Source organism: Larus michahellis, chromosome 3, assembly GCF_964199755.1.
Source record: "Larus michahellis chromosome 3, bLarMic1.1, whole genome shotgun sequence".
NCBI lineage: Eukaryota > Metazoa > Chordata > Aves > Charadriiformes > Laridae > Larus > Larus michahellis.
The window spans coordinates 91,259,983-91,286,507 of NC_133898.1; the positions used below are offsets into that span (position 1 = coordinate 91,259,983).

The following is a 26,525-nucleotide window of genomic DNA, read 5'->3' on the forward strand; positions in this document are numbered from 1 at the left end:
CTCAGCACACTTACCACGTTCAATACCAGTAAATACAAAGAATATGCAAATACTTGCGTGTTTGCAGGACGAGGTCGGAAATGGTCATCACAAACACAAAATATCCAGTACCGGGAAGCACTCTGGCGAGGTTATTGCTGGCTAAAGCTTGCTAACGCTGCTAAACGCGTGCTGCCCTAGCAGCGCTGCACTGACAGCTCCGTGCAGGAGAGCTTTCAGATTTGTGCTTTGTCTTGGTCACATTTAAAACCCAGAAATCTTTCCCAGCTGTTTTGACTATCTTTTTAAAATAGGACTTGCAATGTACACCTACTAAGGAATGAACGAAAGCTGGACTTTCTGCGATGATAATCAAGTGCTCTGGGAAACACGGGAGCTCTCCTGGGATCTGCTTATTTGGGTCAGTGGGAGTTTTGCTGTTGAATTTCCTGGGAGAGAGCACAGGTTTCTCGAGAAAATGATCCAAAGACAGTCAGGTGTCTACAAAAAGGCTGAAGGTACTACAGGAGAAGCCCCTTCTCTCCGCGGTAGTCTGGGCGTTACTGGTCTGTACAGCCTGAGAACCTGTTGCAGCCTGTAACTTCTTGTCCTTGCTAAAGCCACTAGTAATTGCACCAGTCCATCCACTTTTAGTAAAAGCACAATAGAAAGGTGCTCAACAGGTGACACAGCAATTGTCAGGACTTTATATCTGAATTGCTATGGATACCAAAAACTTTGGAATGAAGCAAAAAGGTGCTTCCACTACGAGAGAGCAGCTCCATTGCAGACCCCGGTACACCTAGCCACCTCTGCTTCCGCGCTGCACCCGTCTCCCCTGCACCCTGCCATGCCCTTCGGGCAGGCTCAGCACCTTCCAGGGCAGGAGCGAGGAGACAGAGCCGAAGCTGGGGGCACTCAGTGTTAAGTCCCAACTCTCCATCGCAGTTTCTGCAGAGCAGGCAGCCAGCTTAAATGCTCCTTATGAAAAAGGCAAAATCTGTAAACGTGGAAGTAACGAAATATTTCAGGAAAGCAAGAATTGGTTGAATGGAATCAGGGGCCTTTACAAAAACAGGAGCACCAGAGGTGTCTCAGAAAGCGCAGTCATTCAGTTGGTCTGCTGCCACGTGTTCTCCACCTACATCCACACAGCTCAGCAAGGGTGTGGCGGTAAAAGGACTTCAAACACGCGCATGATTTTGCACACAATTATGACAGTCATTATTCCCTGCACAGCAGACGTGGTTGTCTTTTACAGGTGTAGCTGCCCTGAGAATTAGACCAAAGTACTCGTGTCTCCAAAAGGAAAGTGAATCTTCTGACACAAAATCTGCCCAGGACTGACTGATCTGCCACTCTATGCGTAGTGCTCGTGACGCAGATGTCGCAGTTGTTTGAAGACTGCTGGTTATTGCTTTAATTTCCTAACGTAAATAAATGTCATGTAAACATACTCAGCGTTTCTTACAACTGCTAAAATCATGACCTGCAAAACTACCTACGCTCACCTTGCACTCACAGCCTACCCTCCATAGCTAAGGCAACGAAATCACAAAAGCTAAAATCATTAAAAGACACCCTACGCATCAGGTAGTTTTACTACTCATTTCTACATAGCTTTTTTTTTTCCCACACACGCATACTATCTTAGCTTGGTTTTATCAAGTTTCCTTCATATCATGTTATTCCCCAGTGACGTTTTTTTCAAGAGATTTAAAAAAAAACCCCATATTTTCTTAAACCATAAACGCTTCAGTCAAATGAAAATAGAAGGGTCACTCTGGGAAAAGCAGACGAAAGGCTGGCCACCAAGGGTGGCCACCCTCCCTTATTGCAATGGCACCTTCTCCCGCAAATAGCGCCAAGATTTCTTGGGCGCTACTCGCACCGGAATGTATTTAAATTCTCAGTATTGTAAGAACCCATTTATTTCTACAATTATAAGAACAGCAGGAACAGGAGTGCCAGATTTTATAGTAAGCTCTCCAGTTTCATAAGAAGCTTAATGCTATGTAGTTTGCTGCAGTACTGTACATTCCTTAATCTCATACTATATACGTTACTTGGCATCTGACCAGGATATTAAGGGAGATTTTGAAGACACAAAGGGGAGATGGACTTTTGAATTCCCTGGCTATCAGTGAGAGACTGGTTTCTAATTTCCCATGTGATTTTCAAAGTCTCCCTTGCAGCAAGTCTCCCTAAACAGATTCCCCAACCTCCATGTTTGGATTTACATTGTTAATTTACTTGTGTTTTATTTGGGAAACTCTAGTGCCTTTTCAGTCTTATATAAATGTGTATATAGATGTATTCTGTAAGTACAAGGATATGCCATACACAGCCAGTGTTTGCTATCAACAATTGTACTCATTAAACATATTTACATACGCAGTGTTTTGGCTTTTAACATTCCAGTGTATGGTTTTGTATCCAATCATTAACACTCTGCTCCTTTCCATTTCCACAACAAACCAGAGTGATTTGTTTGGTTTTGTTTATTTCTAGAAACACTCAAAAATCACAATAAAACTTCACATTTATACAGCACTGTCTGTTTTCTGCCTTCAAAAGAATGATCTCCATGAGTTTATACACGTACATAAGACCTTTTTTTGCTCAGGACCCGATCCAGTAAAATACCAAGTGTCCTTAAATCCTGTGAGGCGCGTAGTGCTGGAGAGCCCTGGGATTTCACAGGCAGGGCTCTGACAAGAAGCCTGCACACAAACTCAAAATCGCCAAGAAGATGGCACTAAGCTTTGCACCCCGACTGTGTATGTTATGGCCCTCATTCTTCTTCCTTAGGGAGACACTTTGCAGTATAATTCAGCCCAATTTCTTGGAAGTTAACCCAAAGCCCAGCCTGGGATGATGCTGTTGTGAGGAGCTGAAGCGTATTGGCTGGTCTGTGTGAATTATGGATAGGCCCCAGTTCTGCCTGTGAGCATGTCTCGATTGAGAGCTTTGGAGACTGAAGCCTTTAATGGTCTTTAAGGATGCTGATGATCACTGCCAGGTGAAGCAGCAAGGAGGTAAACTTCAGTCAGGAACAGACAGAACAGTGAGAAGGCATGAAAAAAGATCAACGATCTCTTTTCTTCCCCAGTAAACGGATATTCTCACAGTAATGGTATTATTGTATGTCTCTCTTTCTACATGCTGCACACCTGAGCAAGTGATTCTCTCAGGACAAAACAGATCCAAATTCCCTGCAAGCCCTAATGAGCAAGTAGAAGCCCCTGGGACTCTGCTCTCCTGCACTTGCTCATACAGCAGCATCATATTTGATGGAGCACAGAAGCAGCAGCGATGAGAAATAAAAAGCAGCTGAGACCACCCGCACTGCGTGTTCCACAATGGGACTCGGCACTACAAGGCGTGAGCGCGGCCGTTCAGACACTGAAACAAATACACAAAAGCTGAACAAATTGTAGGGTGTGATGCATATTTTGGTCTCCGGAAACTGAAAGAATAAATATAAACAGGAAACCTAAGGGAAATTACAACTCCTGATGAATTTTAAGTACTTACCAGCTATGAAGCAAGATTCCAGCACTGTGACGAACATGTGCTCAACGGGGTCTTGAGAAGCTAAGAAGAGAGGAGCCAGTATTACATTTGCTGGTTATCGTTGAGACTAAACAGCTGAAGTATAACTTTGCATAGCAACCATAAGTGCTAGCACTGCACAACAGTGTATAGCTTATGGCTCTTGAGGCTATCCACAACCACACGGACTTCGTTCTTTCCTAGGACCGAGGCATTTGGCTTCTCGCTACTTTTGAAGAGGGAAGTCCAGATGCGGTTTTGGCTCAGAAAAATCCTTGATGAGTTTCGTCAGACACTTTTTAGCTGCCATTAGTGCCCAAAGGGAGCTAAAAGAGCAGCAATCTTGCCCCAGTGACTTCAGCACTAATAAACACACCAACGCATGGATGCCAGCAGCAGCCAGCCAGGCCAGCGGACAGAGGCTCTGCGGAGGGCTGCTACTTTCAGGACCAGGGAACTATAAACTTTAGGGAAAAACAGGAAATCACATAGGCTTTTTCTTTATTTTAGAAAGATTTAATCCCAAATATTTTGCTCTACAAAAAAAAAAAAGATGTTTTAAAGAATGCTATTAGAAAGTTAGAAGACCACTTTTCATGAATACTATCCAAAGACTTATTTCAACAGCTAATGTGTCACAGCTCTTGTTCACAGGAAGAGTCTTGCTCTCTGTGACTGCAGTGTAATGGGGTACAGAGCACTCGGGCAACAGGAAATAATTTATTATGGAAATATAGTTCACAAGAACATAAAGCTGCTCCCCACTTACTGTTTGAAGAAAGGCTGCTGGATCTTTCTACACCAGATAGCTTAGCTTGCACATTACAAGTTCTCTCCTTCAAATCTTTCCATAAAAAGAAATCCATTGCATTTCTTTTTTTTTTTTTAATTTTTGTATTAAGCGAGGTTGGTTTAAAACATCTTTCCCTCAAGTTCTAGGAGAGATATTAAATGAGGAAACACTGTAGCTTGGTAGACTGGCAGAGGCCTTAAGTTCTTCACAAAGTCTGGCCATAATCACCTCATCCTTAAACAGCTGTGATTTGCTATCAGCTGTTCAGAATCACTTCAGCAATTATGGTTTACTACTTACACCTTTTGATTTATTGCCAGAAGTACTACTCTTGACAAGTATGCCAGTATTCTTAAATTACAAACAGCTTGAGGAAGACTGCTGTTAGGGTAACTTAAAAAACATACTGGATATTTTCACATAGATGTGATTTCTGAGCATAAATTAGTGAAGATCAAAGTGAGTTTTATCCCCCACAGGAAATAAATTTCTCTCATCTACAATATCATTGTGACAGTAAAATCTTAATGTTAAATCCCAAACTGCTTTAGTTCTAGGATTCAGCACAAAGCCAAGCTCACCTGATGCAGTGTGGGTGATAATCCCACTTCAAGCTGGAGGCTGGACCGGGTTTAGCCTAACAGAGATCCTCCGGAGAGCCCTCCCAAGCACCATTCCTATTATTCTATGAATACTAACATGCTGTAATAGTTAAAACAGCCCTAAAATTATATTGACTACCATTAAAATATTGTATTTGAAAAGCATCAACCCTCACATAAACCTGCTCACTATGGCAGACTGAAATGGAAAACTTAACACACCCTCACTCTTACATAATCATACCAAACTAAAAAAAATAAGATCAAACATGCTCTTCAAATGCAGTCATGTAGCATCCTAGTATGAGTCAAAGGACAAGAAAACTCAGTCACAATTAAACTGCTTTATTGATATCAACTCATCTTTAATCAGTACTTCAGTTTCATTTTAATTCCAGCAATGATTACAACAAAATTAAGACATGCTTTTAGTGCAGAAACATTTAATTAAATGATCATGGACATGATGCAGCCAACAGCCAGCTGCTCTGGACAAAGAGCACTGAGAAGGCTGCGATGCGCATCAGCTTGCAGGGAACACAGCAGTGCTGCATGTATCCCTCCCACTCCAACACTCCATCTTAAAAACAGCAAAGCAAGAAGTTAGGCAGTTCATGCAGCAGGACATAAAAAGCCACATATGCTAAGGAATTTCACAAACTACCTTGCTAACCCAGCAGAACATAATGAATTGTAATCATGCTTGAGAACTGGCAAGGCAGGGTTTAAATTTAAAGTTAAGGAGAAAGTTCCTTTGACCAACTTTGGGCCAAATTTCAGTTGGATTTAGTATCCAGCTCACTATCCTGGACATACCTGTAGCTCAAGAGTCCAACCCTCAGCTGTTTCATGCATTCATCTGTCAAAATGGTCTGCTAATGAAAGCAAGGACACTGGTGTAAGGATGGACCATCTTGTAACCTGGAATACTTATGGCCACACTCAACTCTTCAAACAATTGGTTTGTAATAGAAAACATTGCTTATACCTCTAGTTCTTACAGAAACAGATACACAGTTACTTCCTTTTTCCAAAGACACAGAGCATTTCAGATATTGACAGTCTGTGTCCTATTACTATGAGCACAGAGTATCTGAAGTATCATCTGAAAGTTAGGTTGCCTACAACATCTGCTTGACACACAAGCCAGCCTAGGCATACTTTTTCCCTGCTAAGGGAAAGTCTCAATAGAATTCTTCAATAGCAGCTGGAGGTCTGTGTTAAAGAGCACGCACAGAAACACAGAGGGAGCCCACAGTTAAACCAAGATAACGTTTTTTCCAAATTTAGAAATATAATAAAATAAGTGCTGATTAGAATTCTGGAATTTATCATTTAGAGACCAGTGCTGTTAAAAACAAGGTTTCTGAAATTATTTTGGGTGTTCTGACTTCCTGGGGAACAGAGTTTGCCTCACTTCTTTTCAGAAGCTTACTATAATACCTATGCTGAGGGAAATGTTAACCAGTAAGCTGCTTTTTCACCCAGCCAGTCCACCGACTCAGCAATTCGCATCTGAAGATTAGTTCCTTCACTACATATTCACATGATTCTTTAACAAGCAAATAAAAAAAATCCTAAAAAGGTTTGGACACACAGACCAACACCTAGATGAAATCTGCAACATTAATGTCTCTGGGAAGCAAAATAACAAGGATTAAACTGACTAACACCACAACACACAGAAAGGACGACTGGCAAGACTTAACGGATCTGCTGCTTAGGATGTGGGAACAAACAGGTTTGAGAAGCCAGTTACTGCGCAAGGAATCCTCAGCGCAAGCTTCTCAGAGCTTACAGCAGGGGTTTGCGTGCAACCAGTTTAAAGTTACCGTCATTTACTGCTTCATGGTACCATGCCTGCACCTTTGTGGAAAAGATTTCTACTGGTTTAACTAAATTAACACACACCTTTCGGATCAGTTAAGCTAGTACAACACCTGGTGTGGACACTTGTATTGCCTTAGAGTAGAACTTAGAAAAGGTGCACATGTTTTCCTGCAGCAGTTTAAATGTGTTAATTTAAACAAATAAACATGTAGTTGCTTTCCAATTTTTTGATCAATGACTTCTCCACAGCACCTATAAAATTAATTAGGAGGAAGGTCAACACGTTTCACAACAGCCAGCCTTTACAGATCATGTTTCCATACAAACTGTTCTTTTCCATTGCTAGAAGTTACGACTGTCAAAACCAGGCACACTTCCAAACATACACCCTTCTCTCCAGTGAAATCAGCTCAGTTTAAGCCTCTATCTTGTCCCAAGAACAAGTGACTGGCCAGAGAGAAATGCCTCAAAGATCAGATTCAGCCTATGATCACCAAGTGAACAGTGCTTATTTTAGAACAAGAATTTCCATGTAAATGCTGTATTTCCCCTATAAGGAATATTACTTCAGTAACACAGAAAGTCACTGACAAGAGATCTAAACACTATCATTTATTCAACACTGCAACTTAAAGACAGCATATCTGAGATCTCTCTGAAATACATCACCATATTGAATACAGCAAACATTACAGCTAGATGAAATTGCACGTTTTTGAAAGCAATGATACTATTTGCTTCTCCTAAAGTCCAAAAAAAAATCAACACATTTCTTCAGCTCTGTGTTTATCCAGCCCCTTCTGGGATTTAAACACAGCATCTCCATTAAGTCAATCCTACTGAGGGAGGTTTAATAAAGTTTAGTGTGATGCACATGCTCCTACACCAACACCAGATTCTTTGTTTGATTCTACTGGATTTATTTGTCCTTCTTCTTTTAGCTTCACCTGTCTAAAGTCTTCCCTGACTTCTTCTAGCAGACTTGGCTTGAAAATTACATCCAGTGCTGTCATTGCCAAAGCTTTTGCTGTACGCAAAGCATAGAACTGAGCATTCTGTGACCCTGGAGGAAAAAAAGAGAAATTTCCGGTTAGATTACTAATACTAGATACAAACCACTAGCTTACTGCATAAAGCATATTCTATAAAATAAAATCTTCAAGTTTCAATTGCAAGAACAATTTCTTAAAAAAAAAATCTACTTGCATGAATTTTTCTAATGCCTCAAAACAAAACTTCACATGAAAGTACTTAACTTTCTGCAACTGATGTAAACAGGAAAATGCGAATTCACATTTTCATTTTTAGAAAATGTAGAGTTTTATACTGTTATCTATTACTTTTCCAGAGTATCATGCTTTAGGAGTAAAAGTTACTTTTATCTTTTGGCTCATGTTTAGAAACTCTTCTGAATACGCTGCCAGGGATAATCCTTCTAGTTTCTTCTGTCTAGATAGTATGCTAAGTCAGGCTTTTAGTATGAGGAGTGGTCATCCTTCCCATGTATATTTAACTTCAAACACAAAACCAGAAATTCTACATTTTTTTCAGTTTTTTTCCTGCAACACCGTAATTAACTAAGTAAATTGTTTCAGGGTCCATATTCAGCTCAGACCCCATCATGCTTGAAGAAAGCAATCCATTTCTACATAGATATTCACATGCAGCCACTTTCAGATCTAGTACTTAACACTTTTATATTTACTACAGTAGCTTTGAATACCATAGAAGCATGTGAAAGCTTTAATCCACTAACTTGAAATATTTGTAATTTCTAAATTTCCTGTAGTGAAGAGTCAGCAACATGCATAATGGTTCCAGATATAAATCTCTCAGACTTTTCACTTCCACTCACCTGCAGCTTCTGTGTACTGCTCAGTATGATTCAATGCATCAGAGCCAATATAAAAATAAGGATGAAGCCCAGGGACTACAAACGTAACGTTTCCAAAGTCTGTGGAACCTAGAAGCAGCACAGAAATTTTCTCAATGAAAAAGCGTTGAAGAGTTTTGAATGCTGTAAGAAAATGTATGATAGATATTATCTCCAGCCCATATCTAAAAAAAGAACAGCCTTTGCCCCAAATACTAAAATAAAAGCATTTCTAATGAGTCATTATCCATTCAAAGTCTCCCATCACCAAGATGTTTTCCCTAACTAGCCATCTTCAGATGCTGCCCTCCAGTGCGTTTCTAATCCATAATCATTTACTGGACCGCAAGGAAGATGTATCATGTTCCTGTTCCATTTACCATCAATTTTTCATCAAGCACCTCCTAATAGTAAGCTGTTAATTCAGAAACAATGAAAGCTGCAAACCTTGGGAGTTTTGGGCAGTCTGGCTATTTTTCTGCTACAGCCCTTAGAACCAGGTCCAACAGTTACTGCTTTCTACCGGTATGCAAGTATTCAGCACTAGGTAGGGGACTCTGAAGTAGGAACAATCTTTAAACAAAAAAGACTGAGGAGAACTATTTTTTTCCTTTGTTTTTCGATTATTCTCAGTTATGGAAACTTTAACAGCACAAGCATTCTTGAAATAACGAACAGAACTAAACTCCAGACAAAAGACTAGTGCTCTGTAGACAAAAAAAAACCAGTCTTGATAGCAATGCAGCAGACTTTAACGATGATTCTTTCATACCTGACTAGCACTTTCCAGTATGTTAGTGACAGTACCTATCTCAAAGTACTACCTTATCTATCTAGTGATACCATCCGGAAGTAGTAGACTGTTCTAGTAAATCATCCAAGAGTCTGCAACTACTTCCTGGGTGTCTTCTTTTTTTTTAATCCCAAACAAGCAATCCACTCAGTATTTGTTAAAATGACATTTAGAAGCTGGAGAAATCAACATGCCAGTTATTGTGAAATTCAGATACCAGAGGAAGTATTGTTTCATAGCAAGGAAAAATAGGGATGACCAACTAAGATCTAAATTCACTTTTTTCAGGCCAATCAGAGCTGTAGGAATTTTTTTTTCTTTCTGTAGCAATGGCATATAAAATGACTGTTCCAAAGATTTAACATTATTTGTAACACATCAGGTAGCCTCCATATGATACTTTACGGAGACAAGATATTGCTAATGCCTTAAGACTTAATAATGAAGTGATTGAAGAATATAGATTTTACTTGGAAACATATGGATGGTTATTAGAAGCGAATCCACAGAGCCTACATTATGTGATCAAAGAGGACAAGACTAGCTCAATATCTGCTCTGCCTGCAGACAAATGGAAGCAGGAAGGCTTGTCCAAAAAAAAAGATCTTTTCCTATAAATTCAGTATGCATTTGAAGAAAATCCAACTCTTAGCACAGCAAGAGGTTATTTTTATTTTCAGTAGTCTACACTATTGATCCATTCCTTGGTCAGTCTGGAAAGACAAACCAGAAGTCCAGAAGTTCTGCCTACTCCAGACTACAACCAAGAATTCTAGACTTTCCTTACTAAGCCTTAAATACACAAGCTGCTGAAAAGACTGTGTTGGCCTTTTTCCCTGCTCTCACACAGCAAATGAAGCATTAGGAATTTCAGTGCATCCCAGCTCTCAGTCATGTAACTCCACTTAAAATTATATACATATCCAATCTACTTGCAGTTTACAAGTTATTGTTGCTGGATGCAAGGGATTTAAAGTTGGCATCTTCTACTAAGATGGAAAGGTCACCAAGCCAAAATCCAGGCAGGTTTTTAATAAAAAATGTGACAGTCAAATCTTCCCCTTTATCATACCGAGTGGCATGTTTAAAACATCAAGTGGTCCAATAGTTTCCATACAAACATGTGGAACTGTATGCTCGAGATGTACAGATCAGGTTTCCTTCTATAAGCATAACTGCACAGTTATCAATACAATATACAGACTAGTGCAGTCTTCAACAAAAAGGTAGTGGGAGCTCCAGCCTCTCAAAAACCATCCTGAAGCTGATACTGAAGCCTATTCAAGTCCCTGAGCATATAATGGAAGGCAGTATTACCACAAATATGAACGGAGGGGGAAAATGGAAAGATTCCAGGAAGCATTTATATACAGCCTCATGCTTCAGAAGTGGTATTTTCAAAAACATACTGGCTCCTTCTTACATTTATCTTTATCAGTCTTGTGCATAGGAAGCCAATGAACCCCATGAATGCTAAAAATATCAGAGCAAGTCGTCACAAGTATCACAAGTGTGGGTGCCTCAACTAAGGCATTCTAAATTAAGCCATCTGCTTTGGGAGGTTATCAGTATCCTGTAGCAGAGGTACCCTACAAGCAGGAGAAACAGGTCATGACACCTGGACAAAGCTAACTCAGATTCACATTATTTCACACCACCCTGGGCTGTGTGCCAACGAGTGGAGTGTGCACAAGGGACACACAAGGTAGTGTGATTTCATGGACTAAAGGAATTCTTCATAATGCTTAGCTGCCTAGAGCGATACCTGTAAGCAGACCGATACTAATACCCATGTAGAGGTGGCAGCGAGTATGCTCATCTGTTAACGACTTTTCTGCTGCACAGACATGGAGAAGCAACTGAGCTATCTTCCTTCCCTTTCAACAGAAGAAACTGATATCCTAAAAGAAAACATTGAAAACCATATGAAAACTAAATAGAAATAGAGGTCTTGAAAGAGATGAGACAAAACACTCAACCCCTCCCAAAAAGGGTAGCATACAAAATTCCACTACTATGTCTCTGGAGACTGTGCTTTGTTATCAATCCTGAATCCCCACTGCAAAAGATTCAGAGAAGCAGCTGTGGAAAGAAAATTCAGTAAGGCCTGCTGCAGTCTGCAATAAAAACGTAATTGCTCAAGCACATTTTGACATTCAACAAGCAATTTAAGGACAGGACAGGCACATTGAGAATTTCAGTTTAAGCAAAAGTTAATTTTTAACATTTAGCACATCATGTAACTTACATATGAAAGCACTATTAGAATTAGGTGTCTGTACTATGTTCATTCAAAGTCCTCTGAACCAGCATGATCGCCAGTATTCATGATCTTCACCCTTAATACAATGGTTTGAGGGAAGCAACACAGGGCTCCAGAACGTTTCACTACAGTAAACATTCTAAAATAAGGTTCCTCAGCACCCTTCTTAGGCTAAATGAGTAAAGTAGTAGTCTTACTTGTATGACACTGAATAAAGAAAAAAATCTGCCTGCAGTTACAATTTGTTTGTAAACCCAAGACAATGAATCCATTGGAGAAAATATGCTAGCATTGCCTTAATTTGGAAGGAAAGTAAGAAATAAGAGAAAAACTACCAGAATACCATTAGATGTGCTGTCTCCCACACACAGACAAAAGTTTGGAGAACTCTATCCCCAAACACCAAGATCTCTATTATTCTAAGATAATCTGCATTTAATATAGATAAGATTAGTACTACAATAAAACTAACTGGAGTAACAATTTTTTTATTGAAAACAATCTTTTCCTTCTAATCGAAGAGAAGAACCTTTAACACGACTGTATACAGTTATGATCAGTAGCGAAGCCCATAAAGTATCAGCAGCACTTATAAGACTTGAACAAAGCTCCTGTAGGAAAATTTGGGGGGGGAAAAGCCTGCTAAGTGTATTGAGAAATCCACCTGAGCATTCAAGAATTCAAACTCCTATTAGTAAACCTCTGAGACACCAAGAAAGTGAAATAATTTGAGACATAGTCAAGACCCAGAAGTGAACACCTACTTGAATGGCACCCGTTAGAAAACTAGTCTGTTGAACTCATGAACTAAAATTAGAGGCACAGTATTACGTGTTAATGGAGAGACATTTAAATTAGGGTTACTGAAACACTTAAACTTCCACTTAATCTCTTCAAAAACTCCCTCTAAAATATTAGTTAGGTACTAGTACATTTGTCCATATGCAAGCTTGGAAAATATTGTTAAGCCAGGTTCCTGAAAATTGAATCATAAGCTTCATTCACAGCATAAACCAGAATTCTGTAATTCAAAACAACAGAATAAGCCACAATTCATTCCACATCCTCATGTTCTCAGTAAGACAATTCTTATCTTTCCATCCTTCCAACCCTCCCTCCAACCAAATCGTTTCTTTCTTGAAATGCTTTCAGAAATATTGTCAGTAAAAGATTACTGCTTTCCATACCTGTTGGGAAAATTTCTCACCTTTTACAACAAATATGTAAACACAGGCCAGAAGTACAATCCTTCTACAAAGCTTCAATTTTTCTAATTTGTCTTTTTTATTCTGACCAAACTATGTTTAACCTACCTCTATCCCATTATTTTATACACTTAAGCTTAGATTGATCAACTCTTAAGTCATAACAAAAAAAAAAACCCCACACAGATCGAGTTACCTGACAAACCATTCAAGACAGAATCTTCTGATATAAACTCTATTCCAAGCTTCTTTCCGTTCTCCTTGTAAGCCTTCTGCAGGCTCTTATTTGGAAGCACATTGTAGTAATCGTTTGCACCACCTTTTATTTCCACCTAGACAAGAAAACCCACATGATTAGAAAGTTTTCACCAACCTAAGCCAGTTTAATGTAAACAATTTAAAGCACGTAGAAGTTAAATACATGTCCATACTTCAAGCTCATGTCAAAACAGACATAATTGCTAAGTTTCTTTCAAAAATGTGACACACTGCCAAATTATTAGCCTTGATCAAAACACAGCTTGTGTTCTGTCAAGCTTGCACTAGACAGCCAAATTCCAGAAGCATAGATTTCATGCAAAGCATCTCCAAAAATAGTAAAGCAAGCATTTCCTGTAACAGCTTCTCACGATTTCCACTGCAGGTACTATTAAACTACATAGAAATCAATTCAGTCTTTCACCAAATTCTATTTTACTGTTTTTGTTCAGAACACCTCCAATAGCTACAGCCCCATTCATGAAATGGCTTCACACAGGCAAGAAATTTGAAAACAAATGTGAAAAAAACATACCAATGTCAAGTTTCAAAAGAGATCTTAACTTTCATTCTGCATAAAGTACACATTCTGAAATCCTTTTCTAGTTAGAGTGGAGGGGCCACACCAGGAAAACAGCATCTAATGCCTCAAATAGACCTTAAAACTCACTAGCTCACATTCATATACACAATACCTATCTGTTCTGATGAACATAGACATGCTTTTCACAGCTGTATTAGCCATTGACCTGTAACCACAGAGCAGGCAGAACCACGTATCTTCATAACACATTACAAGGTAATGATATTGCTGGAACCAGCAACAGGAGAGACACTTCTACTCACTAAAAGCAAAAAAATAAGAATGCTAACTGAAATATCATTCAGTTTTTCATATTTGTTTGCCACATGAGCCTGTTTAACAGGACAAAGGAAACAGAGGGATGCTTCAGCTCACTGAAAAAGAGCTAAAGGTCCCATCCATCTTGAAGGGCCAGGAGGAGTATCTTGGAAATTACAGACTGATCGGACTGTCCTGCCCTCAAGCTCCTAGGAAGATTATAGACCAAATAAATCCTCTTAAGACCCATGTCCAGGCACAAGAATTACAAGGTGATTGTGACTATCCAGCATAGATTCCTAGAAGAGCAGATGGTGCACAAACCAAGCTTAGTTTTTCATGATGATAGTCTGGCTCAGTGGACACAGAAGACATTCAGGCTCAAAGTCTTACCATCAGTGGCACAAAAATCCAAATTGCTGCCTGTTACTTGTAGCATCCATCTGCAATCAATACTGGTGCCATTACTGTTTTAATATCTTTATTATTAATGCAGACAACTCCTGTGAGACCACAGCTGGTGTACTGTGTTCAGTTTTGTGTTCCTGAACTCAAGACTAGAGCAAGTCCAAGAAAAGGCTATCAAGATTGTTAGGGTGCTGGAGAACATGATATACATGGACAGGCTGAAAGAACTTGGTTTGCTGAACCTTCAGAAAAGGGTAAGCTGTCAGCTGGGGGAGTAGAGATAAGACAGAACCAGACTTCTTAGAGATGTCCAGTGATACTATGAGAGGAAAATTCCTGTTAGAAACAGCAGAATCACAGAAGTTGGCTGAAGTTGGAAAGCACCCTTGGAGGTCATCTTCTCCAACCTCCCCTGCTCAAGCACGGTCACCTAGAGCTGGTTGCCCAGGACCATATCAATGCAGCTTTTGAGTATCTCCTAGGACAGAAACACCACAATCTCTCCAGGCAACCTGTTTCAGTGCTCAGCCATCACAGTATAAACATCAGGAAAAACTTTGTTCACCATGAGGTGGGTAAAGCACTGCTGAGAGAGGTTGTAGAATTTCATCCTTGGAGATACTCAGAAGTCCACATGGCCCTGAGCAATCTGCTCTAACTGGTCCTGCTCTGAACAGAGGGTTAGACTAGATGACCTCTGGAGGTCTCTTCCAATCTAGGTTATTCTATGATTCCGTGCCGTTCTACTTATAAAACAAAGCTTTCTTTCAGGACACAAAGCAACAGAAGAGCAAATAGTATCATTGACATTTTGATACCTTTCAGCTAAACACCATGCAGACAAATGCTGTTAAGCCTCAATTTCCTATTCTGCCCTACCTTATCTCCAGAGTAATGGAAACATGACCATGAATACATTCTTACTTTGCATCCTGTGGCCAGTGCTGCAGATTTGAAGCAGTTCTCAACCTTCTCTGTCAGAACAGAAAGGTCTTTCATCGAAGGGGCACGCAAGTAAAACTCTAGTTCAGTGTAAGAAGGAATGATATTAGGTTTCACGCCACCATTTTTTATTACACCTGAAGAAAGGAAAAATCACATTACCAGTGTTAAATACAAATGCTTGATCTTCAGACCTGTCATGAAACTCCTTGCTCAAGAACTAAATACAAAAGCAAAACCCAACAAAACGTTAACTGAGCATGAAACATATAAAGAATATCAAAGGTTCAGTATGTGGACAAAGTCTCTTCATCACATCAGATTAAGCAGAATATGTACATGTTTTTCAGCACAATTTCTTTGCATTCTTTGGTTACCCGTTAGAAACCTAAAGACAAGCCAAACCAGCATTTGTAATTAATCCCCTGAAATTCAATGCATCAGAGCTGTAAAGCAATTTGGCTGCCATTGAAAAAGAAAAAAATTGTTACTGGGTTCCAACTTTTGGATTCCAACTTCTAAAGGTTTCCTCAACTAGAATCTTTCCAGCTTATTTTGCCAGCTTGGAGAGAAATTGATTAAGTGGCATTTCTTATAGTGCATGGAAAGTTCATTAGATTCCTCATACTATTTCTTTAGAAATACTGGGGTGTATAATATAGGTACAGTTTTATTCAAGAGTGAAGTTTGAGCTGAAAAGTGCTCCCTCAAGGAAATGTATGACAACTACATAGTTTTCTATTATGGCATCAGAGGCTTTACCATAAAAGACCATAACATTTAGATATTTCAACAAAAAACCCGAAACACATTGTAGACTTTGTTTCTACATTAGATTTCAATGCATTAACAGCTTATTGCTTTCAACAGGCTGCTTGTTTCCCTGGCCTCCTATCTTCAATTTATGTATGTGGAATAAGATTTAGTTTCTTGGGTTCTACAGAAAACATCACTATAAATAGAAATGCACAAAGTTACTGACGTGTGTCACTGAAGCCTGAGAAGACAGCACTATCAGGATGCAAACAGGCAACAAATCTTTTATTTTGGTGCAGAAAACCTATTAAGACTATGAACTCTCCCCTCAGTCTCAAATACAGTCAAAGTAAACAGAATGCTGAATTAAACTACTATCAGTACTAGTCCATAACAAAAGAAACAGCTCAGGTAAGAGTGACAGACATCACAGAAAATGAACCAGCAAATCAGCAATTAAGTAATCATGCAAATTTGCATGACACATCATAACACCTTTGCTCAAAATAAGTAGCTTAACGGGCTTTCACTTGTCTTCCAACACATTTGTAAATGGAACTCGATAAAGTCTAAGAGTATGTCTACACTCATATTTCAAAGCAACTGTAATATGGACTGGACACCAGAACAGCTTAAAAGTAGGCTCCCTGCACACTACCAATAGCACCTAGATTGTCCTGCTTCTAGACAGAACTTTCTTACAGCCTTTTAAATACAGTTTTTGAACAGAAAAAAAAAAAATCTACATTCCTATTTTTCAAGGGGGCAACATTTACTCCACTCATAAGCAGGGAGAAAAAAATCAAATATTAGACAAACTGAAACCACCATTGTTCAAATAAATAAAGCATTGCTTAGAAATTCTAGACTTCAAGTAATGGAAACTATTTCAGTTCTTGTTAAGTGAGTTAACACTAAGATTTTTAGGATCACTTAAGTCAGCCACAGATGTTACTGCAAGCCTACAACACAAGACCTCCAACACACTGTTGTAAAGAAAGCATTCCTAAAGTTAAATCACATTCCGGCTGCTTATACTTTCCCAGAGGTATTCAAAATATTTCCAGTTTGAAAACCAGGCTTATGACAGCAGTTGTATCAACACAGTAAGTTTTGCTGTGGTTCAGGAATTGTTATCTCTAGGAGGCTTGTTTAGATACTTAGGTTTTTGCCTGCATTACCCATTTAGCCTTCAGAAACTACGAAAGAAACAGTATTTAGGGTTTTAGGCTTAGATCCAATAGAAGGCTTAGGCACCTCCAGTCTTAAGCCTGCAACACATGTTTCAGACACCAAAACTCATAATTGCGTGACAGCGCTAAGGCTATGCCCGCTGTCTGAAATTCAGCTGGGTATGCTGCATAGCAGAACTGCAAACATCTTCATCTACAGTCAAAAGGGTTAGGGCTTCCAGACTCCATCCAGATATCCTGGAGAGAAATACGCATATACATTATATAGCACAAGCAGCCAAGATACATAATAATCATTAGCTCAGAGCTTCCGGAAGCGTTTTAAGCTCTTAACAAGTTTTCCAAGTAAACAGTTCTACATTCCTAAATCCTGTAGAAATGGAAAAGTTTCTTAATTTCAACTTGGAAACAGTTGTGTTGCATGTAATAAGAGAAACCTGGGTTTATAGCTAAAGGGCAGCTTCCACCTCAAATTCTGAAACTTTCTCACTGTACCAAAAGAAATACATGATGTTGATGGAGTATGAGTCAAGCTTAATGATTAACACGTCTTACTGCAAAATGATCTTTCTGCTTCAAGGTCTACTAGATATTAAATATTAGGATTCAGTGCACATCTAGTTGATTGGGCTACTAGCCAGAACTATAGGCTTCTGCCATCACTTGTTTTTTGTACTTCAGCAAATAAATTTCAGTCACTCTAGACTACTACACCTTTCCATAAATGTCAATATAAATGCCATCTAATTAATGGAATGTCTATTACAAAAGCTATGCAGTAAGTAATACTTCATTTTTCAAAAGCATTTAATCTTACACCTTTGCAAAAACATATACATTAACTTTAAGGAATTCAAGGCCATGTACCAAAATAAACTTCGCGCTTTTTTTTCCCCTCTTCCTGAACTGCAACTTCAAGTGCAAAGACTTAAATTTTGCCTAGCCTCTACCTAGGTACTAGCATCCTCTTTTGAATCTGACTCATAAGCCCATTTTCAGAAATTAGTTCTGGACACTGACATGATTTTAAAGACTATAGAAAAACTGTTTCAATGAAGTGGTGCTATTTCATAATATTTGAAGTGAGTATACTAATTTAGTGCAATAATGCGATATTTTAAATTGTGGGATTTTTGTAAGTTAGTATTTCAACAGCCTAAACTCTTACTTGCTGGATATTAGATTTAATGAAGATCTCACCATGAACTCTCCAGGTCGGTTTCATTTGCTGTCTTAAAACAGACAGATTGTTGTATGCAAGAACAGCAGCATCTAATGCATTAACTCCTTCCCAAGGATAAGCAGCAGCATGAGAAGCTTTTCCATAGTATTTCACAGTCACACTAGGAAATAAAAGGCATTGCTTATTTGTTTTTCATTCACTGAAAAATACTCTAAAATACGAAGTTTATTTTGTTCACACAAATTCTTGTTATTTTTGTGCAGAACACCAAACAATTTACCTGGCACTACACTGTTGCAAAGTTGAACTATCTTTGAGTGCAGAAAGATGCTGAAAGATTTCTAGAAAAATCAATGAAACAGAATATCAAGATCTAGCCAGGCAAAAGAGCTACCAGTAACATACCACTGTACAGCCACTTCCTGAGAAGTACAGGCTTCATATACTAATTAAATGTCTCCAATCCTTTTTTATACCTCCTGACTGTTCCAAGACTTAAAGTTACTAACATCCTTAAATAGAGGACAATAAACCCTTTTCTCTGATTCAAAATTAGAGGTTGATTGTCCTAATTCTTATCAAACTTCAATAAAATGTGTACAGTAGATAAGACAGCAACAGCACGTTACTAAGATCACATACAAGCCATATCTAAACAGCAAAATTCAAGTTTTATAAGTGCAATAAAGGCATAGCCTAGTATAAAATACACATTACCATGCTACAGCAAGGATGTTCTTTCCCTGCACACATCAAAAATGCTGGTAGAAAGGCTTGCAACAAGGAAGTAGGGTAGTGCAAAGGTTATCCTCTAACACATCCAGTAAGAATTCACGTTTGGCTTCGTCTTATGAGGGTGCTTTATATTAGCCTTACAAAATAATTTAGCATTTCAAGTTATATGAGAAGTCTTTACATGAGAAGCAAATATGAAATACTGACAACTACATAAGGTATTACTACTTATCAAATACACAAATATTAGAGGGTTTATCAATACTAGAGACTTTAACTAGATCAGTTTGTACTCAATACCCAGTACTTTACATTAAAAATCTCCATCCTTAAGCTCAAAGAGCTCCCCTGAGACACACAAGCTGGGACACGCTTAACTTGCTTGTCCCTCTGTCTTGCACAGATGCCAACCTCGCAATTTACCCTGAACTGACCCTTCATGCTCTGAACCATGCCATGGCTGTAAGTTAATAACAGAACTTAAATAGTGGATAGCAGAGGGACACAATGGAGAAAACGTCTCCTGCTACTGCCTGCAATCCAAATTAACTATGCCCTTTCCCATCCTCCCTCATCCTCCAAAACAACCAACCACACATCCCATTCGTAAAGTATGTGTTTTACTTATAATTTACTATCATTATGAAATCAAGATAAAAAAACTTATCCATTAACATCCCAAGTATTAGACTACAACCCCTCAAATCAACTCACAAAGAATGCAGGACAGATCCCCAAATATTCTCAAAAAAATGGAGGGAAGGCAAAGTAAAGCAGAAAGTAATGCTGCAATCTTTTTTTGCCCCCACAAAAAACATGTGCTTCTTAAAAATATGTTCTTTCTTGCACTGCTATGGCTACACAAATGTCACATACTCTCAGAAAAAAACAACAGATTTTGGTGAATAATGAAACCCTAAGCCAGTTTAAGAATATTAGCAGAAGAATGTGGATCCTGTTTGACCAACAATAAACAGGCTGACTAGGTGAAGGATAAGTGAATAGGAATCAGCAAATTTTGGCATGTATTCACCAGCTATCTCACTATGTTAATTTTCCTTCAGGCACAAGCCAGCTTCAGAGTTTGCAGATACAGTAATACTATCAATTTTATGATGGCCAGTCCTTGAATTCCTTGGAAACAACCAAAATAGCAATTAAAAAATCTTCAAAGCACTCTTTGTACCTTTGGAACCTCATAATTACATAACTCATGAGATAAGCTGACTGTTTTCAAGCTTTTGGAAGTAGTAAGCTCTTTTGCTCAGTACTTCAGTTCCATGACTCCTCCATAGTCAAGGTTTAAAGGCTATTTAGGACTTGTACCCTACAGCATACCATCATCTCTGAAGGGATATTTTCAAATCTTACTGTATCAAACTCAAAAGACAACTGCAAGAGTTGAAATGAACAGAAAGACAAATTATCAGTGAAAACTGCACCTTGAAGATTATGAATATAGTCATACGGTACAGCAACAAAAATCCAAGCTGAGGTAAGTCTTGAAGGATATAACAATAACCAGTTAACACTCTTTAAAAACACAATGACAGAATACAGCAGAGGGCTAGCTAGGCAAGGAAAACTAGGTGTTGCCAACCTTATCAGTTTCTATCATAAAACTCAGTAACAAAAGCAAATTATCCACCAGGAACAGCACTGGCAAAAGCAAAATGGCCAATAAAATCAAGCGTATAGGTGCTGGAAGATAGCACAACCGAGATGAAGGCAAGTCTGGACGTCAAGTCAACAATGGTTGGAAAACCAGTTATTTAAATAATACAGAATTTTGTCAGAAACAGCCAAACGTAATACTTGGAACCAAGAATCATTAGTAACCATGGCATAAAATGTAAAAACAAACCTGCTGATAGACCACAGCTAGGACATTATGAAAATAGAAGAGGTTTATAATACCAAAGGAAGAACAGCATGGCAGAGCAAAGATAGATTTAAACTCAAAAATATTTTCAAAATCCTGCTTACAGACTAAGCATTCGTCTAAGAGTTGATCACTTGAAAATGACTGAAGAGGAAGTCCCAAACATGCCAGCTGTGTCCAAAAATGATAAATAGACACTATGGTCCCAGCACCAGCTGAGTAAGGTCTGAGGAAATTCCACCTCAGGTACTGTGTGCAATTCTGGTTATGCATATCCAGGAAGGAGTACTTCAAGACAAGTCAAGTCACTTCAAGTACAAACACGCAAGTGTTGACACTGAGCAGCAGGGTTAATCAGAAGAAGACCAGGCATAATTTCTGAAGAGTTATATGGCTAACTGGAAAAAAATAAAAAAGGACAAGTGAGTGTATGACTGCTGTCTATGCTTATATTGGGGGTAAACATGAAAAATCCAAGAACTACTTTGAATCTAACAAAAAGTTGATATGAAAGTTAAGTTATAAAATGGCCATGGTTAAATTTAGGCTGGAAGTTAATAAGGTTCCAAACAGCAGTCAGGCTCAGCTGGCCATCTCTTTCAAAAGTGGGAAAGAACACCTGAAACACTTCCAAAACTGATTAAAATGCATACAGAGGACTACATGACCTAGAGCCCAGGAAGGCAAGGAACTATGATCCATGAGACTCCCTCCAGTTGCATATTCTAAAATTTTGAAGAACAGGTGGTTTTTATTAAAAAAATAAGTTTCATTTTAAAATGATAACCATTTGCATGTATAAAAAGAAACACCTAGAAACATCAGAAGAAAGAATGGATTTTGGGGACACATGCAAGATTATCTCAGAGAAGTCAGAGATCCTGAATGCTGTACTTTGGAAAAACAGCTCAGAATGTCCAGAACAGTAACCTGGCTCCTTAGCTGACTGCAAATACTTCATCTGAAGGGCACCTGCAAGGTCCCTGGCCTTAAGTTCAGCCTCTTCCAAAGCAGCTCCCCTACTCAGGGAGGGGAGAAAAGGCTAATAACAAGTAGACCAACCCTTTCCACTGCTCACTCACTCGTGCTCGGCCACATCGGGCAGGTAAGCCGCGTTTTCTTGCGAGGGGTGTGCCATAAAAACCACATCCAGGCCGTCAAAGGCTCCAGCGTTGATCAGGTCTATTTTGCCTCCTCCTTGTTCTTCCGCCGGCGTCCCCAGCACCGTGATCTGCAGCGCAAACCCAGAGAGAGAGAGAGTCAGTGGCCGACCGGAGGACCGAGAGACACAGCCTCCGCCCTCGGGAGGGCTCTCACCTGGACGGCGATGGGCGCCTGCTGCGGCAGGCTCTCCAGGGCGGCCTTCAGCCCCAGGGCGGCGGCGGCTCCCACCTCGGCGATAAGGTTGTGCCCGCAGGCGTGGCCAATACCGGGCAAAGCGTCGTACTCGCAGAGGAAGGCGATGCGGAGCGGGCACAGCCCCGGGCCCGGGCCCTGAGGGGCGGCCGTGGCCCACTCGGCGCGGAAGGCCGTGCCCAGCTTGTAGCGCGGCTGCACAGCCCAGGCGGCGCCCGGCAGCTCCCCGCTGGAGAAGAAGCGGGTCATGGCGTCGTGCGCCTGGTGCTCCTCGTAGGCCAGCTCGGGCCGGCTCCAGATGTGGTGGCTCAGCGTGCCCAGCCGCCCCGCGTTCAGCTCCACGCTCTCGCACGCCCGCTGCTTCAGCGCCTCCAGTGCCGGCAGCGCGGCGGCGCCCGGGCCGCCCTCAGGCGGGTCCTGCGGCCTCATGAGGGAGGGGAGCGGCGCGGCAGCCCCAGAAACACCCACGCTCTCACACCTGCCCACTGCCGTGTGAACAGGGTGCTGCCGCCCGCCTTTTATAGTCTTCTCGGCGCCGCGAGGCACGCTGGGAAATGTAGTTCGTCCCCACGGCAGAGCCTGCCGGCGGCGCCCCAACTGAACTACTCACCCAGGGCGCCCCGCGGGGCCCCCCTCGCCCTGCCGGCGCCGCCGCGAAGGGTGGCGTGGGCGGGCGGCCTGGGTGCGCTCCCGCTCCCGCCCTCAGGGACGCGTGTGGGCAGCCCTGCCGGTGCCATTTCACGCTCTTAGCCGCTGTATTTTGCCGTTGCCTTAAAGCACGCCTCGCTCACACATGTATTTGCCATCAAAACAAGCTAATTTCAGTCTTCGGCTGCCCTCTGTGCACCGCCTCCCGGAGATTGCATTCAATGCACAGAATGATAGAATGGTTGGATTTGGAAGGGACCTTTAAAGGTCATCTAGTTCCAACCCCCCTGCCATGGGCAGGGACACCTCCCACTAGACCAGGCTGCTCAAAGTCCCATCCAGCCTGGCCTTGAACACTTCCAGGGATGGGGCATCCACAGCTTCTCTGTTCCAGCGCCTCACCACCCGCAGAGTAAAGAATTTCTTCCTGATACCCAATCTAAATCTACCTTCTTCCTGTTTGAAGCCATTACCCTGTGTCCTATCATTACACTCCCTGATAAAGAGTCCCTCCCCATCTCTCCTGTAGGCCCCCTTCAGGTACTGGAAGGCTGCTGTAAGGTCTCCCCAGAGCCTTTTCTTCTCCAGGCTGAACAACCCCAACTCTCTCAGCCTGTCCTCATAGGAGTGGTGCTCCAGCCCTCTGAGCATCTTCGTGGCCCTCCTCTGGATCTCCAAAAGGTCTTTTTCTTCTTTTTCAAAGGAAATGCATGGCCTGTTGCTGATTTCCTCATCATCAACACGTCCTAGGTGGAAAGCTATGGGCTATGTCCCAGCAGTACACGGGCTCTCCATGGCATACGTGTGTGCCCCAGACTTTCACAAGGTGATCTACAAATCACATTACAGGTGATTTATAGATGACAGAATCACAGAGTCACAGAAGGTTGAGGCATCTCTAGACATTATCTAGTCCATCCCCTGCAGTGTCAGCTGGAGCAGGCTGCCCAGCTGGGTTCTTAATACCTCCAAGGATGGAGAGTCCACAATCTCTCTGAGCAACCTGTGCCAGTGCTCAGTGAAAAACTGTTTTCCGTGTTCAGATTGAATGTCACGGTTTTTAATTTGTGCCCACTGCCTCCTGTCACTGAACACCACTGAAAAGAATTAATCTCTTCAAGTACTTGCACACATTCCTAAGACCCTCCTGAGCCTTCTCTTGTCCAGGCTGCGCACTCCCAGCTCTCCTAGCCTTTCCTCATACAACAAATGCCTCAGTTCCTCAGTCATTTTCATGGCATGCGCTGGACTCACTCCAATAGCTCCATGTTTTCCTTGTACTGGCGAGTCTGGACCTGGCCACAGCACTCCAGATGTGGCCTCAGCAATGCTGCACCTCCCTCACCCTGCTGGCAATGCTCTTCCTAATCCGCCTCAGAGTGCTCTTGGCCCTCTTTACCATGAGGACTTATTGCTGCCTTATGCTTAGCTTGGTGTCCACCAGAACCCCCAGGTCTTTCTTAGCAAAGCTTTCCAGTTGTTTGGCGCCCAGCATGTACTGGTGCCTGGGGTTATTCCTCCCCAAGGGCAGGATTTTGTAATTCCCTTTGTTGAACTTTGTGAGATTTCTCCCAGCCTGTTTCTCCAGCCTGTGTGGGTCCCTCTGGGTGGCAGCACAATGCCCTGGTCTATCAGCCACTCCTCCCCATATCTGTACACTGTCCAGGCTGTTAATGAAGATGCTCAATGGTACTGGACCCCTGGGGTACACCAGTAGTGACTGGCCTCCAGCTGGACTTTGTGCCACTGATCACAACCCTCAGGGTCTGGCCATTCAGCTAGATAGCCTCCTCAGATACATCCTAGGTCTGTAAGACTGTTAAACCACCTTGACAGCATGTCAGTCAGTAACGGTAGGTGACAGAAAACGTTCAAAGGACAAATCCAAAGCATAAAGTAGGCAAAGTATATAAAATGGGTGAGCGTCTTGACATCACAGCAATTAATCAAAGAAGAGATGCTTCAAGAGGCTTGACTATCCTTTAAAGTAGTGAAAGCACAGAACTCACTACCAGATAACTCTTCTTCCTCTGCAGAGAGCACAGCACATGGAGGGGCCAGGCAGGGCATACCTGCGAGTTCCTTGAGAGGGGCTTACTGACCAGGGAGAGCCTCCCTCCATACCTCCTGGTACGTGCTCTGGCTGACACTTCTCTTGTGTGGGTCTGGCAACCATGTTGTCTTCAATGAGCTAGTTCAGTCAGTAAAAATCAGCTCAGAAAAGAAAATGGATATTTTTCATCTGGGTACGGTTTCACAAGACACATGATAGCTCTCTGCTTCCAAAAGGGTCTTCCCGGATCCACTGTGATTTTCCCTCTCCCCGACAAAAACTCCTGCCAAAAGCCATGCTGTCTTTGGAATTTGTCGAACCTTTACCTGAGCTGATGCAATTCACTAAAACAGCACAAAAATAGCTTATGCAAAAACTTGGGTAATTTCCCGCTGGTTTAGTGAGTTAAATTGGGCAAAGGTCCAGAAAGTGCCGTGGCAAGGAGGGTGTAGTGAGACTAGCTGTGTGGAAGCAGCTCAGTCAGCTTAAGCACTCTGGTAAATCCCATTCTGAGATTCCTGCTGGGAGCATCACGGTCGAGGACACCCCACAGAAGAAAAATTGAACTTCATTTGCAGCTGCAGCACGTTATCAAAGGAGAGAGGGGGGTCTTGGCTGTGAGCAAAGCAAGGGAATAGTTTCACGTAAGCTGAAAACTAAGCAAGGTCACAGGAATTTTTTTTCTCTGTCACAATATAAAGTTCTGTGGCTCCTGAAATCAGACTAGTTTATGAAAGACAAAGGAAAAGGTGTATTTTTATTCATAAGAAACAGATGCTTATGCTAAATGAGGCTTCTATTCCTTTTATACAAAGCCCTTGCCTTCCTAGTCTTGTTCCTATTCTCTCTTCTCCTCAATATGTGTTTATTGTTTGTGTGGAAGAACTGCTGGATATTTACTCCAGAGATGGAATGGTGCCTATCAAATCAATCAACAGTTTTCTTGCTCCTTGTTTTAGAAAGCTTCAGCTCATAGTTAGTGCACTGTCATGTTTTTTCTCCTACTTTAGGAGAAGGCACCAGTCTTTCAATATTTTACGCCTCTTTGAAAATTCATTGAATATCACCAGTAGGATGAAAACATTTATAGTCAGTATTTTCATTTTCTATAGGTTGTGCCTTGGGTTATGATTATGAGAATGTTGTATTACAGTCAATCTAAATTATAAGTCTACAAAATGCAAAATATATATCTAAAACATGTTGTTCTGGTCTACTAGACGTAAGAAAGAAAAAAAAATTAATGCATTTTTTTAAAAACAAGGTAAAAAATATTTTGCTGATATTTTGTTTGTGCTAAACAAATTATAATGAAGTAAATGAAGTTAAAAATACTGTTACTATATAGAGGTAATACAATCCAGACAACATCATGGG

General features: G+C 40.9%; 1 protein-coding gene across 3 annotated transcripts; it reads right to left on the reverse strand.

Moving 5' to 3' along the window:
* Positions 1–5,254: 5,254 nt before the first annotated feature.
* PM20D2 (peptidase M20 domain containing 2) lies at positions 5,255–23,003 on the reverse strand. Of its 3 annotated transcripts, none has more exons than XM_074581170.1 (7): positions 22,409–23,003; positions 22,174–22,322; positions 18,492–18,634; positions 15,325–15,479; positions 13,090–13,225; positions 8,615–8,722; positions 5,255–7,822 (listed from the first exon to the last, which is right to left on the reverse strand). In XM_074581170.1, exons 1-7 carry the CDS (start codon positions 22,874–22,876, stop codon positions 7,620–7,622), a joined length of 1,362 nt encoding a protein of 453 aa, XP_074437271.1. In that variant the 5' UTR covers positions 22,877–23,003; the 3' UTR covers positions 5,255–7,619. The 3 variants fall into 3 exon arrangements, 2 of the variants coding, with proteins under 2 accessions (XP_074437271.1, XP_074437272.1); XR_012586292.1 differs by lacking the exon at positions 5,255–7,822 and adding an exon at positions 11,191–11,326 and having other exon boundaries at positions 8,617–8,722; XM_074581171.1 differs by lacking the exons at positions 5,255–7,822; positions 8,615–8,722 and adding an exon at positions 11,104–11,326.
* Positions 23,004–26,525: the final 3,522 nt, after the last annotated feature.